The 13,938-nt window shown below is 37.8% G+C and overlaps 2 protein-coding genes across 2 annotated transcripts; both read left to right on the forward strand.

The window, feature by feature from the left end:
* Positions 1-6,005: 6,005 nt before the first annotated feature.
* On the forward strand, positions 6,006-7,076 carry LOC106758430 (uncharacterized mitochondrial protein AtMg00810-like). Its single transcript, XM_014641356.1, has one exon. It carries the CDS (start codon positions 6,006-6,008, stop codon positions 7,074-7,076), a length of 1,071 nt encoding a protein of 356 aa, XP_014496842.1.
* Positions 7,077-9,452: 2,376 nt separating this feature from the next.
* LOC106759535 (GDT1-like protein 3) lies at positions 9,453-13,009 on the forward strand. The gene is made up of 9 exons (XM_014642747.2): positions 9,453-9,888; positions 9,965-10,030; positions 10,156-10,269; positions 10,686-10,784; positions 10,939-11,011; positions 11,625-11,713; positions 12,190-12,273; positions 12,358-12,417; positions 12,552-13,009. The coding sequence occupies exons 1-9, from the start codon at positions 9,793-9,795 to the stop codon at positions 12,738-12,740; spliced, it is 870 nt and encodes a 289-aa protein (XP_014498233.1). The 5' UTR covers positions 9,453-9,792; the 3' UTR covers positions 12,741-13,009.
* The last annotated feature ends 929 nt before the right edge of the window (positions 13,010-13,938 follow it).

Below are 13,938 nucleotides of genomic sequence, written 5' to 3' on the forward strand. Positions count from 1 at the left end.
AAGACTTGTAAAGTTGTGCACTTGTGGCGATATACAATGTCCTCCCTCGAGCTACCACCCATAAGGTTAGTCCCTTGCATAATCATAAGAACCTTGGAGTCCTCCTTATGGCAGGATCTCCTGCCACTCTCACAACCTAATCATCTTTCTTTACATGAGTATGAATGGTTAGTAGAGCTCAAGATAGTTTCACATGATGGAAAAATACTTGCATCAATGCATAGCCTAGTGAATCATACACTAAATACTATTTCCTCCATGGAAATCCCTACATTATCATTAATTCATACCTTTGTTCCAACACTTTTAAAATAATGTCACCGATACAATAACAAACAACACCACAAAACAATGGAATACAAATAACAAAATACACATTTCAGAATGACGTCCAACCATATACAAGGCATGCCTAACGTTAGTTTAACAAGGGTTGAGCGCCTAGTAGAACCATATTGGACCTAACACTAGAGTCCTTGGAGCTATCTATGATGAAAGTGCCTAGCGGTGCCACACTAATGCCCAACGCTGAGACCCCAATAACCCATTTGGATTAAAATTGGAGAGTTTCACCTAATGGTACTAGGTAGTGCCCAACAGTACAAAGTTAGTTCACTATCTAAATTTGGTTTCACCTAGTGAAGAACGTGTTAGCCCAACGACAACCAAGTAATAGTTCCACTATCCAAGTACTACGCAACGGTATAAACCATCGTCCAATGCTTAGGCACAAAAAACTCTTTGAATTTGAAATTTTGAACGATGCCTATTGTCTCACTGATACCACTCAATGCCATGACAAAAATGGGAGAGTTTAGCTTGCTCATTTGAATAAATTGGTACTTTCATTAATTCAAACAATTGCAAAAAAAAAATTTCTAATGGGTACCAATATGGTTAATGCCTCAAGTTATAATTCTCTCATTCAATCACACATTAAACCAAAACCAAACATACAAGCACTAACAATAATTGAACATAAGCAACTAACTTATCTCAATCTCAAATTTTACATAATCAATGTGTATTATCCAAATCAAAATAAAACTCAATAAACACAAACTAGTTTCCCTTGACAACTCTTAAACGTCACACAACTTCAATCTCACGGGATGTTCTATTTACGTATAGAAACATTACAAGAATGATCAAATCATATCATCAGGATCATTAATCAGCAGATACTCACATAAATAACTTAATATACATAAGACTAATATATTTCTGAGTAAATTTTGGTCAGAAACATAAATCTATTTTACATAATACATTACCATTGAATTCAAATTTTATTGTAAACTCTTTTTTAATTAAAAATTTCATGAATAAGTCATGTTATCTTACATTTAACTTTAATCAAAATAATTTTATAAAACTGAAATTATTTGAAGTTTGTGTTTTTGAAAAAAAAAACATTAATGACACTCAATTATATGTTCATAGTCCAACTACATGATTTTGCATAAAAATAATATAAAATATGATGATTGGTTTGAAACTAAACATAGTGGTGGTATTAGGGATAACAACGAGTTGGGTCGGACACAGATAGGGCCTACTCGCAACCCTACCCGCATGTAAAAATCATCCCCGTCACCCGTCCCGCTACCCACCAGGTATCCGCATAAATAAAATTCTTGGATTTTTTTCAATCCGCGGATACCCGTTTTTCACCAAACCCAAATTCTGGCCCAAGAGTTCATTCTCCTTTTTATTCAGAATCATAACTCACAAACCCTAGTTTTGAAGTAGTTGTCTCCTCCACCAACCGCTCGCTCCTTCGTTCACGCGGGCTGCTCTAGACATCCTTCTTCCACCATGATTCGGATTCGATCTATGTCTAATGTTTCATTGGAGCAACTCACCAGAATGAAAGAAAGAAAAATCGTACTCTAGAAGTAGGCACCAGAGACGTCTCAGATTTTGAATTGGTGGTTGAAACTAATGGACGAAGCCATTGGTGGTGTCGCGGTTCTTGGAGGTTGTCATCATCATCTTGAACTCCTCAAAGTTGACGAATCTGTCGTCGTCGGCGTTCACTGATGGAGCACTTAGGGGCAAGGCGGTTGAGCACGAGGTGGAGCTCCTCAGTTTTGATGAGTCCTTCCGTTTTTGTCGCGGTCGTATAGGTCAAAGGCGTCGCAAAACTCTCTGGCTCCACCGTTCACGAAGTTAGAGTGATAGAAGGCAGCAAACTCGATGAGGAATGAGGCAAATCACTTTTCCTTAATTAGATTTGAAGAAGAAACCCTAAAAAAGAGCTCCATTTTCCTTACTCAGATTTGGGTGTTGCTCCCTCCACCTCCCCAATTTATTTAATTTTCAAAATTATCCTTCAGTTAAAATATATTTACTTTTACCATTTCGAAATTTTTAATATATTTCAAAACCCTAATTTTACTTCACTTATTATTTACTCACGTACACTGCACCCCCACCACCACATCTCTCACGAAACAGATATCCCACATCCGTTCGGTTTTAATTTTTTTTTATTGGTGGTGCATCCTCAGATCTTCAGCAAGCAACTAGTTTGGCAAGGAGGATGGTTACCAAATATGGCATAGGCAAAGAAGTTGGACTAGTCAATCACGATTACGTAGATAATGGGATGTTAGAATATAAACGAAACAGATATTTTTCAGTTACAGCTCAGATTAGTATAATTACATTTGTATTCAGTCATTTTGAGGTTGAATAAAATTGTTGAGAGTATTATTCAGTACCTTATCGTGTATTTTCCAATCTTTGACACTTGTCTTCATCATCTCTGGTGTGAGCTTCTATTGGTGATCGGTGGAGAAGGGTGGAACCCTAGCAGAGACCTTGGTTTCGCGTCTCTCTCTCTAAGTCTCTCAACCATTTCCATTCTCGGTGCATTCTCTCTCTGTCACGTGTTTTGTTCCTATCTTTTAAACATCAGAAAGTAATATTGGAAGGGCTTTTACGTTTCTACCCTTGGGCTTTTTCGAATATGGTATCCAGAGCATAGACGTTTTCCTGGGGAAGTACATGAAGTGGGTGTTGTGCTGATATCTGGAGGTGTGTGAATCCGGAAGTGCAGAGAGAAGCGTTATTTGGTTAAGAACAGATCAAGATTCATCAAGATCGGTGCAAGAAGAGATGGCTGGAGTTGGAGGAATTCAGGGGCCACTACCTATGTTTGATGGTAAGCAATTTGCTAACTGGAAGATCAAGATGTGGGTCGTGTTTGGTTTTCAAGACGTGTTAGAAGTCATTGAAGATGGAGTGCCTTAGTTGAGTGAAAAGGCAACCCAAGAACAGAAGAAGGAGCACAAGATGCTAGAAAAACTGAATAGTAAGGCCAGATTTCTAATGTATATTTGGAGTATCTCGGTGAAAACCTACGGTGATGGAGACATAAATGCAAAGATAAAGTTGTAGCTTTAAGGAGGCAGTTTGAAACTCTCATTATGGAGGAGAGTGAGACTGTAACTGAGTACTTTGACAGAGTACAAGAGTTGGTGAACAGGATGAGAACTTGCGGTGACAAGATGATGGAGGATTATGTAGTAAGTAAAATCCTTAGGACTTTAACCCCCAGATTTGATTATGTGGTGGCTGCGATTGAAGAAACACGAAGGAGAGAAAATATTGATATTGAGGAGTTGCTTCACTCATTAGAGGCCCATGAATTACGCCTCAATGAGCGTAGACAGTGCCAGGAGCAGGCCCTACAAGCCAAAAATTAGTGGAAAGGTAAGAAGGGGTTCAAGAAAGGGGGAAAAGGTAGCAAGAAAGGCAAAGACTCTCAGGACCAGCAAGGAGAAGAGTCTAGTGAGATTGGAAAAGGCAAGAAATCAAAGAAGGGAGAAGGAGAATGGAAATTTGATAAGAAAAAGGTTAAATGTTTTAACTGCCAGAAGTACGGCCACTATGCCAAGGAGTGTTGGGATGGAGAAGGGGCCAAATATAAACCCAAAGAGAGGGCAAATCTGGCCCAGGAGGAAGAGTCTGACTCAGAGGCAGTGATGTTAATGGCACAGGTTGATGAAAAACCACCAGAAAGTACTGTTTGGTACCTAGATTCTGGGTGCTCCACCCACATGACCGGAAGAAAAGATTGGTTTGTGAAAATGAAGGAAGTTGAGCAAGGAAAAATCAGATTTGCTGATAACAGCAGTCTGGAGGCAGAGGGCTCTGGCAGAGTGGTTTTAAGAGGGGTGAATGACAGAGAAGTCATAATAGAAGAGGTATTGTATGTACCTGGATTGAAGACTAATTTGCTTAGTCTTGGACAGCTCTTGCAGAAAAAATACAAGATGAAAATGAAGGATAATTGTCTCAGTATTTTTGATCAAAGTGGTAAAGAGGTTGTGCAGGCCCAGTTATCTCAAAACAGGACATTCAAAGTAGTGATGGAGGCAGTAAATCATCACTGTTTTACTGCAACAGAAAGGGAAGAGGAATGGTTGTGGCATCTAAGATTTGGGCATCTGAATTTCCAGGATCTATCAATGTTAAGTCAAAGGAAAAATGGTGATTGGCTTACCAAAGGTAGATATTCCAAGGACTGTCTGCAAAGAATGTGTTCAATGCAAGCAGACCCGTGGCAGTTTTCAAAGGTTCCTACCCCAGAAATCTGCAGAGAAGTTGAAAGTGATATATTCAGATGTTTGTGGCCCTATGTAGGTAGAAACACCTGGTGGTATTAGGTATTTTTTATTGTTCATAGACGATTGGACCAGAAAGTGTTGGGTCTACCTATTGAAGAGGAAAGGAGAGGTGCTGCAACAATTCCAGAAGTTTAAGAATATGGTTGAAAAACAGTGTGAGAAGAAAGTGAAAGTTTTGAGAACAGGTGGAGGAGGAGAGTATACCTCCACTGATTTCAGATAATACTGTGAAAGGGAGGGAATTGTTCATGAAGTTACTCCTCCCTACATGCCTCAACACAATGGGCAGCAGAGAGGAAAAACAGAACCGTTCTTAACATGGTCAGGTGTATGTTGAAGAGTAAGGGGCTACCAAATTTCCTATGGGGTAAGGCTGTGATGACAACAGTTTATGTGTTAAATTTGTCTCCAACAAAGAGACTAAATGGTGTCACACCAGAGGAGGCTTGGACTGGAATGAAGCCAGATGTTAAGCATTTGAAGTTTTTTGGCTCTTTATGTTACAAACATGTTCCAGAACAACTGAGGAAAAAGCTTGATGACAGGGGAGTTCCATTGATTTTAATTGGATATCATGTGACAGGTGGGTACAAGTTATATGACCCTATAACAGGAGCAACCACAATTAGTAGAGATGTGAAAATTGATGAAGCTAGAGAGTGGCAGTGGGAGTCAGGAGAAAAAGGAGGACCAACCATTGAGTTGGAAAGTGAACCTGCAGCAGAGTCTGAGGCATGCAAGAAGGAGGAGAGTGTTAGGAGGTCTTCTCGGGTGACCCAGTTGCCAACTCATCTGAGAGACTATGATTTGGCCTATGATACAACCATTTCATCTGAGGGAAACTTTGTTCACTTTGCTTTAATAGCAGAAGCAGAATCCGTGGAATTTGAACAAGCTGTGAAGGATAAGAGGTGGTGCAAGACTATGAAAGAAGAAATTGGGTCAATTAAGAAGAATCAGACCTGGGAATTAACAGATCTACCATCCAGCAAGAAACCAATAGCACTGAAATGGATTTATAAGTCCAAAAAAAATCCACAAGGTGTTGTAGTTAGATACAAGGCCAGATTGGTGGCCAAAGGGTACTTGTAGCAAGCTGGAATTGATTATGGGGAGGTGTTTGCACCGGTGGCCAAAATGGAGACAGTGAGACTGGTGGTTTCTTTGGTTGTACAGAACAACTGGACCTTACATCAATTAGATGTAAAGTCAGCTTTTCTTAATGGGGACTTGGAGGAAGAAGTGTATGTTGTCCAGCCTCAAGGCTTTGAAGTTAAGAAGCAACTTGACAAAGTGTACAGGTTGAAGAAGGCCCTGTATGGGCTCAAGCAAGCTCCAAGGGCTTAGAACCAGAGAATAGACCGATTCATGAGTAGTATCGGGTTTGAGAAGTGTGTTTCTGAACATGGAGTGTATGTTCAGTGTTATAAGGAGAATGGAGGTGAAGAAAGATTGATTGTGTGCCTATATGTGGATGACTTGCTGATTACAGGAAGTAGTAATGAGAGGATTGCTCGGTTAAAAGTACAAATGCTACAGGAGTTTGAGATGAGTGATCTAGGTGAGCTTAGTTACTTTCTTGGAATTGAGTTCACTAGAACTGATAGAGGCATATTGGTACATCAATCTAGGTACGCATTGAACATGCTAACTAAGTTTAACATGTGTCAATGCAATTCTGCTAATACTCCAGCAGAAGTGGGGGTGAAACTTGAGAGAGATCCTGAGGAGGAGGCTGTAGATCCTACGGAGTATAGAAGAATGGTTGGAAGCTTGAGATATTTATGTAATACAAGACCAGATATCAGCTACAATGTGGGTTTGATGAGCAGGTTTATGCAGAATCCCAATGTATCTCATCTGAATGCAATTAAAAGGATACTGAGGTACTTAAAAGGTACCACAAGTTATGGAATTTTGCTGCCAAAGGATGAATCAGGAGGAGAGGTGCGAGTTACGGGCTATTCAGACTCAGATTGGTGTGGAGACAAGGGCGATAGAAAGAGTACAGCAGGGTATCTTTTTTTCTTAAATGGAGCTCCAATATCATGGAACTCTACTAAGGAATTTGTTGTAGCTCTCTCCTCATGTGAGGCAGAGTACATTACAATGTGTGAGGCCACTTGTCAAGCAGCTTGGCTTGACTCATTGATGAAGGAACTGATGGTTAAAGTTACAGAGAGGGTCAGACTACTTGTTGATAACAAGTCAGCTATTGACCTGACTAAGCACCCTACATCTCACGGTAGGAGTAAACACATTGAGATGCGATTTCATTTCATCAGAGAGCAAGTTGGAAAAGGAAAGCTCGAAGTGGTATACTGCAGATCCGAAGACCAGATTGTAGATATACTCACCAAGGCATTAAAAGGGGAACACTTTCTAACACTTAGAAAGCAGATTGGAGTTGAGAAGGTGGAGATCAGAGCAGATCAATAGAGAGGGGTAATGAAAAACTAGGGTTTTCGTCTCATTTGGGTAGATCGGCTCAGAGAGAAGTTTTTTTTCATGATTTTAATCGGTGAAAATCGTTTTCAAAGCTTCAGGAGGAGTTTTTACCGATTGTTAATTGGTAGGAGTGGCGAAGGTTCGCCGGAGATGAAGTTTTTCACCATTCAATCGGTGAAAAAGAGAGTTTTTGCTTTGAAATCATTGTTTTTTCTTTGTACTGTTTTGTTTAGGAGGAGTGTTAGAATATAAACAAAACAGATATTTTTCAGTTACAACTCATATTAGTATAAAAACATTTGTATTTAGTCATTTTGAGGTTGAATAAAATTGTTGAGAGTATTATTCAGTACCTTGTCGTGTATTTTCCATTCTTTGACACTTGTCTTCATCATCTCTGGTGTGAGCTTCTGTTGGTGATTGGTGGAGAAGGGTGGAACCCTAGCAGAGACCTTGGTTTCGCGTCTCTCTCTCTAAGTCTCTCAACCATTTCCATTCTCGGTGCATTCTCTCTCTGTCACGTGTTTTGTTCCTATCTTTTAAACATCAGAAAGTAATATTGGAAGGGCTTTTANGTTTCTACCCTTGGGCTTTTTCGAATAAGGGGCATGAGTTTAAAGACAAGGCTTCTCATTGAGAAAGAGGTGAAGCAACTTCTGGAGAAGGCTTACAACAATGCAAAAACCATAACAAGGAGCATCAAGCACTTGTAGATCCTTTTTTAGAGCACGAGACTCTCACAGGAACTCGGATAAAGACATTGCTTCATGAAGTTAGAACTCAGATGCAACCACAAATAGTTGAAGCTCAGAGCAGTTCACAATCCAACACGGTGCCTCCATCATCCAGCAACCCGACGTCTGCTGCTGCAGCTTCTGCCGCCGCCAATGCTACCGTTGCCAAGGCTAAAAGTGCTCTAGTGGGATCTTAGCAGAAAAAGATGTTAGAGCAGCAAACATAACTTGTACGATTAGATTGAAAATGTTCTTATAGTAATTTTTTCAGGTTTTTCACATGGAGAAACTCATGTCATGCACCTTGGATTTGAATTGCCATAAAATTATATGCATTTACTTTTTTTCATTGTTTGTAGTGTACAATGAAAAATTACTATATTTTCATATGCCTCCTACTCCATCTAGGACTCTCTCACGTGGTCTTCATCAGAGACTATAATTAAATCACAGTACATTACCGTGTTCAATTTATTTTCTTCTTTTCTTATGAATGCCTTGTAAAGTCAAATTGCATTGTACTTTTCTAAATTTAAGTAATTTATTGTTGCATTTAAAAATTTGTTTTGCTAATCTTTATATAATCTGCTTTCCTAAAGGTGAAATGAAGTATTAATGTTTTCCGTTTGGCTAAACGGATATGAGAATCCATGAAAGATGTGGTGGTGGGATGCAGTTGAGTGAATAAGTAAGGTAAAATTAGGGTTTTAAAATATATTAAAAAATTCTAAATGGTAAAAGTAAATAAATTTTGACAGAAAGATAGTTTTGTAAATCAAATAAATTGGGGAGGTGGAAGGAAAAGAGGTGATGGTGGAAAGAGCAACACCCTTCAGATTTGAAAAAAAAAAAAACCCCTAAAAAATAATTGGGCTTTGGCCTAATTTTACAACAGACGGTAAAAATAAAATACCTAATTAAAAATTTTTATAAAACCTAATGAGTAAAATTGTAATTTTATTTTTCAAACGGATAACATATATCCGTGAGTAAGAATAATGTGATACTCATACCCAACTCGTTAACAAGCTAGTATTAAAATACTCATTACCTACATGTACATTTTACTTGCATATACTAAATATGATAAGTGGATTTTATCCACGAACACCCATAGATACGGATTCTTTTATCCATCCTAGGTGGTATAATTGAAAGCACGTTTGATATGAAAAAAAAAAGTGTGATTTTCGTGTTAAGAGAAAAATTATACTAAATATACATACAAACTTATTTTTGAAATATAATTCTTTAAATATAAATAACCATTTTATAAACACTTTAATCGTAACTAATTTTACAAAATCAATGCACTTATACTAAGTTTACAAACACAATGTGTTAGAGTAGTAAATCGATCCTGAAATTAATTTAAACACACATTTCAATCCTTGACAATTTAAAAAATATTTTCATAAAAAATTCTATTGATTTTAATTAAATAACCCTTCACCTTGATCTACCAGAATAATAACAAGAAAGTAGCACATTTTTAAGAAAAATATTATCGAGTTAAAAATTAAAAGAAATAACTTTTACCAAAAACACGTACAATGTTCTTACAGTATTTTTCAATAACTTTTTACTAAAATGCGCCGAATCACATGGTCAAAGTTTTAGGTGCAATTGTTGAAGTGGGATTTGGCCTTCGTGACCCGAGAGAGACAAAGAGAAAGTAAAGAGCGCGTTATGTGGTTCTTGCCTCGGTAGTAGCAGAAACTCGCAAAGCCTGAAGCACGTATAAAATGCGTAGTGAAATGAATTCGATGTTCGGAGATCTGAACAAGATCTCTCTGCGTAATTCAGATCCAAAAATCAGATCTCGCTAACTGAGATCACTATTCTCTTCCTCTCACTTTTCATCCCTTTTTTACTCAAATTCCCCTTTCCACTTTCTCGAGAAAATCATTTTCCTTCGGTTTTCTCTCTGCGGCTTCGTTCTTCCTCGCAATTTCAACCGCCACGGGCTGAGAATGGCTCCAAGCTTCAACAAACGAAGAATCCTTCCCGCTTTTCGCATTTTCTTTCTCCTCGCCCTCTTCTTCAACCTGTCATCCACCTTCGCTCAGGTCAACTTCCTGTCCTTCGTTCTTTGCGTTTTTTCTCAAGAATCGCGGCCACAACGTGTTTTATTTCTATGTGTAGGATTCTCTCTCGCAGAACGCGATGGAAGGATTCGGTGGATCTGTGGATCTCGGTCGCCGCGGCAAAGTAAGCTTCCGTTGCCAATCTTTCTTTCTTTTTTACCGTTATTTGTCGTTACGTTCAATTGTGGAGGAAACTCAAACGAATGTGTTGAATTTGGAAATGAATATTAGTGTGCTTTCTGTGAACAGGTTGTGTTGAATGAAATAGATAATGGTTCGATCCTTTCTCTTGGCTTGGACTCCACCGGTCCTGGACTCTTCGATGCTTTTTTCGCGAGTTTATCGATGATCATTGTCAGCGAGGTTAGTTTAACGAAACTGCTTTGTACTTACATTCGTTGTTTGATTTTGCTGACTATATTTATAGCTACTGTGTTGTAAAGCGTTTTCACTGGATCCAATTTGGATCTCAAGAACAAGTTTCTATATATTTTGTGTTTATAGAATTATATAGGTTCGTGAAAGATTGTGAGAGCTGGTGAAATTTAGGAGATGAGTGTTGTGATTGTAAACTAGAATCAAACTTCATTGAACGAGTATGAAGTATGTGAGAGAAAGCTGGTGTGCGACTTATATAGGATATATAGTGAAAGCAACCAATTGATTACTAATTGATATTGCTGCGAACTAGCTCAATTTTTCCTTAAGAATACTTGTCTCGTATGATACCTCTCTTTCATGTTTGAGTAATGCCTCTGAACTGATTTTTTTTGTGCTAGATCGGGGATGAGACGTTTATAATAGCAGCTCTTATGGCTATGCGTCATCCTAAGTCAATTGTCTTGTCTGGTGCGCTAAGTGCTCTGTTTATAATGACGGTAAGTGCTACAGAAGTTAACTAGCAGGTCGAGTGTTTTTGCTCTGTCGTCTCATCATGGGATGCTTTTTTCATAGTATTGTGATGAAATGGTTTCTGCAATTCCTTTTCTTATCGATGTTATCAGAATTAAAGTTATTGTACGTGTCAATTAGGTACTTTCTACTGGGCTAGGCAGGATTGTCCCAAACTTGATTTCTAGGAAGCATACAAATAGTGCGGCTACAGGTACAATATCACGGATTGATACTTATTACTGAGCTGAGTAGCATAGTTTGTGAAATTCGCAAAAAGCAGGTTATATAGTAGTTGTTTTGAATTACAAGGGTTGTCGAGTCTTCACAATGCACTTTTTATAGAAGCTACAACAGTTAGTTCTGTTCAAATGGTTTAGGGGTCTAACAATGCACCTGACTGGTGCTGCTTATATCCATGCTTAAGTACTAGTTGGTTGCAACTTTTTCATCAATTTGCTCCCAGCCTTTGTGGTTCACTCAAACTTCTGGTGCTGTTTAGTATAAATAAATATTATGGACTTAACTTCATTGGCTGTTTGTTTGTGTGTCTGTTCCAAATATTGTGTCTTTTACTTGTATAAACTCTTTTAGAATTCTAGTTAGCTTGCGCATTAAAAATTGTTTGTGGCTTTATAAGTCAAAATTATATGCTACTCAACAATTTGTGAGCTATTTGCTTTTTGGATTGCCATTTGTAACTTAGTGATTTACCAGTTTCCAAATGTCTATTCATTATATTGTGTTTAACGATGGCTTTATTTTCATTTGTAAGTTCAATTTTTGTTAAGATGAAGCTGATTTTATTTCTTCTTTGTCACCTGCAGTTCTTTATGCTTTCTTTGGGCTAAGGTTACTATACATTGCATGGAGATCAACTGAATCAAAATCCTCCCAGAAGAAAGAAATGGAAGAAGTATATTTTTTTACTAGGCTTTATAGGAAAATTCTGATGGCCAGATGGCCTGAAATGCTTGCGAGTTACTCTAACACTTATCCTAATTTACTTTTTACAGTTGGCTAAATTTTGTTGAAAATCACAGAATTATATGGGTTCTACTCCTTGTTTAATGAGTTTTACTCATGATTTTGTAGTTTTCAATAAATTTTAACTAAGGGAATATGTTGAAAGATGTGTATAAGTGTGAATTATTTGCACTTAAGAGGAAACATCTTCAAATAAGTTAGTTCGTTGCTGCTTTGTTTTTTTCCTTTAAATCGTAGTTTCCCCTAGCACTTGTCATGAGGAGGGAAGCTCAATTATTTAACTGTAAACTTGCTGCAGCTGGCAGGGATTCCATAGTTGATGTATTGATTGGTTCAATTTTTTTTTAAGAAAGACTATCTGGTCAAATTTGGAACATGCTAAGGATTATTCTTCTTGTTAACTAGGTTGAAGAAAAACTGGAAGGCGGACAAGGGAAAACTCCAGTTCGGCGTTTCTTTTCAAGATTTTGTACACCAATTTTTTTGGAGGCAAGTACACTTTTTGCTTTGCATCAATTCTTTGGCGGACATTACTCACATTTACACATGTTATACCATCTTATTTTTATGCAGTCCTTTATTTTAACATTCCTTGCTGAGTGGGGTGATCGTAGCCAGATAGCGACAATTGCAGTAAGAAAACTGGTCCCCTGTAGATCACTGAACATTTCATGCTTTCGTGATTGATTTTATGTCTTAGGTTTTGTCGGCAACATTAGCAGTCTTTCCCTTCTACATTTTTCATGACCTTTAATTTCCTTCTGCAGCTGGCAACCCACAAAAATGCTCTGGGAGTAGCTGTTGGGGCCTCTTTGGGTCACACCTTCTGTACTTCGCTGGCAGTGGTGGGAGGAAGCATGCTGGCATCTAAAATATCCCAACGCTCAGTAGCTACTGTTGGTGGCTTGCTCTTCCTCGGATTTTCCATATCTTCATACTTTTACCCGCCTCTATGATTAATATAAGTGCATATTAATATGATGATTCGTAATGTCTTGTGGCCTTTCTATCCCGCTTTATTTTTCCACATAGTTGTCTCAATTGTAGATTTTGTTGTACTTGTTCCCTAGGAAAGCTCGACTAACTGGAACATGAGATTTTGATTCCCATTCTTTTTTGTAAAATATGTTACGTTTTTGTTTCGTCACAATAGCCTAAAGATAGCCATTGTTATTTATCATTATTTTTGAAAGGTGAAAGTATCGCCCTCTTTTCGTGGTGCCTTCACAATTGGCCATTTTTCATGCGGGTTAGCTTTGAGCATGAGATTGAATGATTGATTGATACCTAATTCTGGATTTTGACTATCGACACATGGTTTATTGCTTGTAGTAAGGATAATGTTTTGTGGCGTGATCGGCTTACTATTTGAAGGATGGATCACCCCCTGGTGTGGTTCGAAATAGACGGTGGTTAGTTTCTTCTTGTGTTCCCTCGGTGTCCTTTTTTTTAAATTTTATCCTTGGTTGCCGTTATTACTTTCTGAGCCTGGGTTTTCGTTTTAGTTTTGTGCTGTGAAAGTGCCAGCCGCAATAATGATAAACACTGAAAGCTATGTTTTGTAACTTATTTAATTTGCTGAGTTTATTAATACATTGTAAGTAAGCAAATCCGGTATAGAAGTATATCTTCTCAACCGCTAATCATAAACGTTATCAAACTTTCCTTGGTATCCTTAACCTAACCGTGATATAGTATCTCAATTGGAGCATGCTCCAATCAACTATTTTTTTAGTACAACAAAATGAACTATAATTTCTTCATTGGAAAGGAATTTTATTACTATTTCTCACTCCTTTACTTTGTCTATGATCGTATGTGATACTTCTTAAAGATGGCCTATGTTCCAATGTTAGAGCACATGATTTAGAGACTAACATTGGTCTTCATCCTCCATATGACTATTTTATCGAGTGTCAAATCTACATCCAATTACATTAGGAGAATTCTTCACCATGCTTCAAGATGTTGGTTTAATCATTCTGATAGTCCTTATTTTTGGTAACTTTTTTTAATTAGGTCTCTCATTTTTTCTTTTTCTCAACTGGGTTCCTATTTTTGAAAAATTGAAGCAATTAGGTCACCGTCATTAGTTCCGTACTAACACCCTTAAAAAAGATGACATGTGTCAAGTCGTGATTTTTTTGAATTTAT

Source organism: Vigna radiata, chromosome 4 (assembly GCF_000741045.1).
Source record: "Vigna radiata var. radiata cultivar VC1973A chromosome 4, Vradiata_ver6, whole genome shotgun sequence".
NCBI classification, from domain to species: Eukaryota; Viridiplantae; Streptophyta; class Magnoliopsida; order Fabales; family Fabaceae; genus Vigna; species Vigna radiata.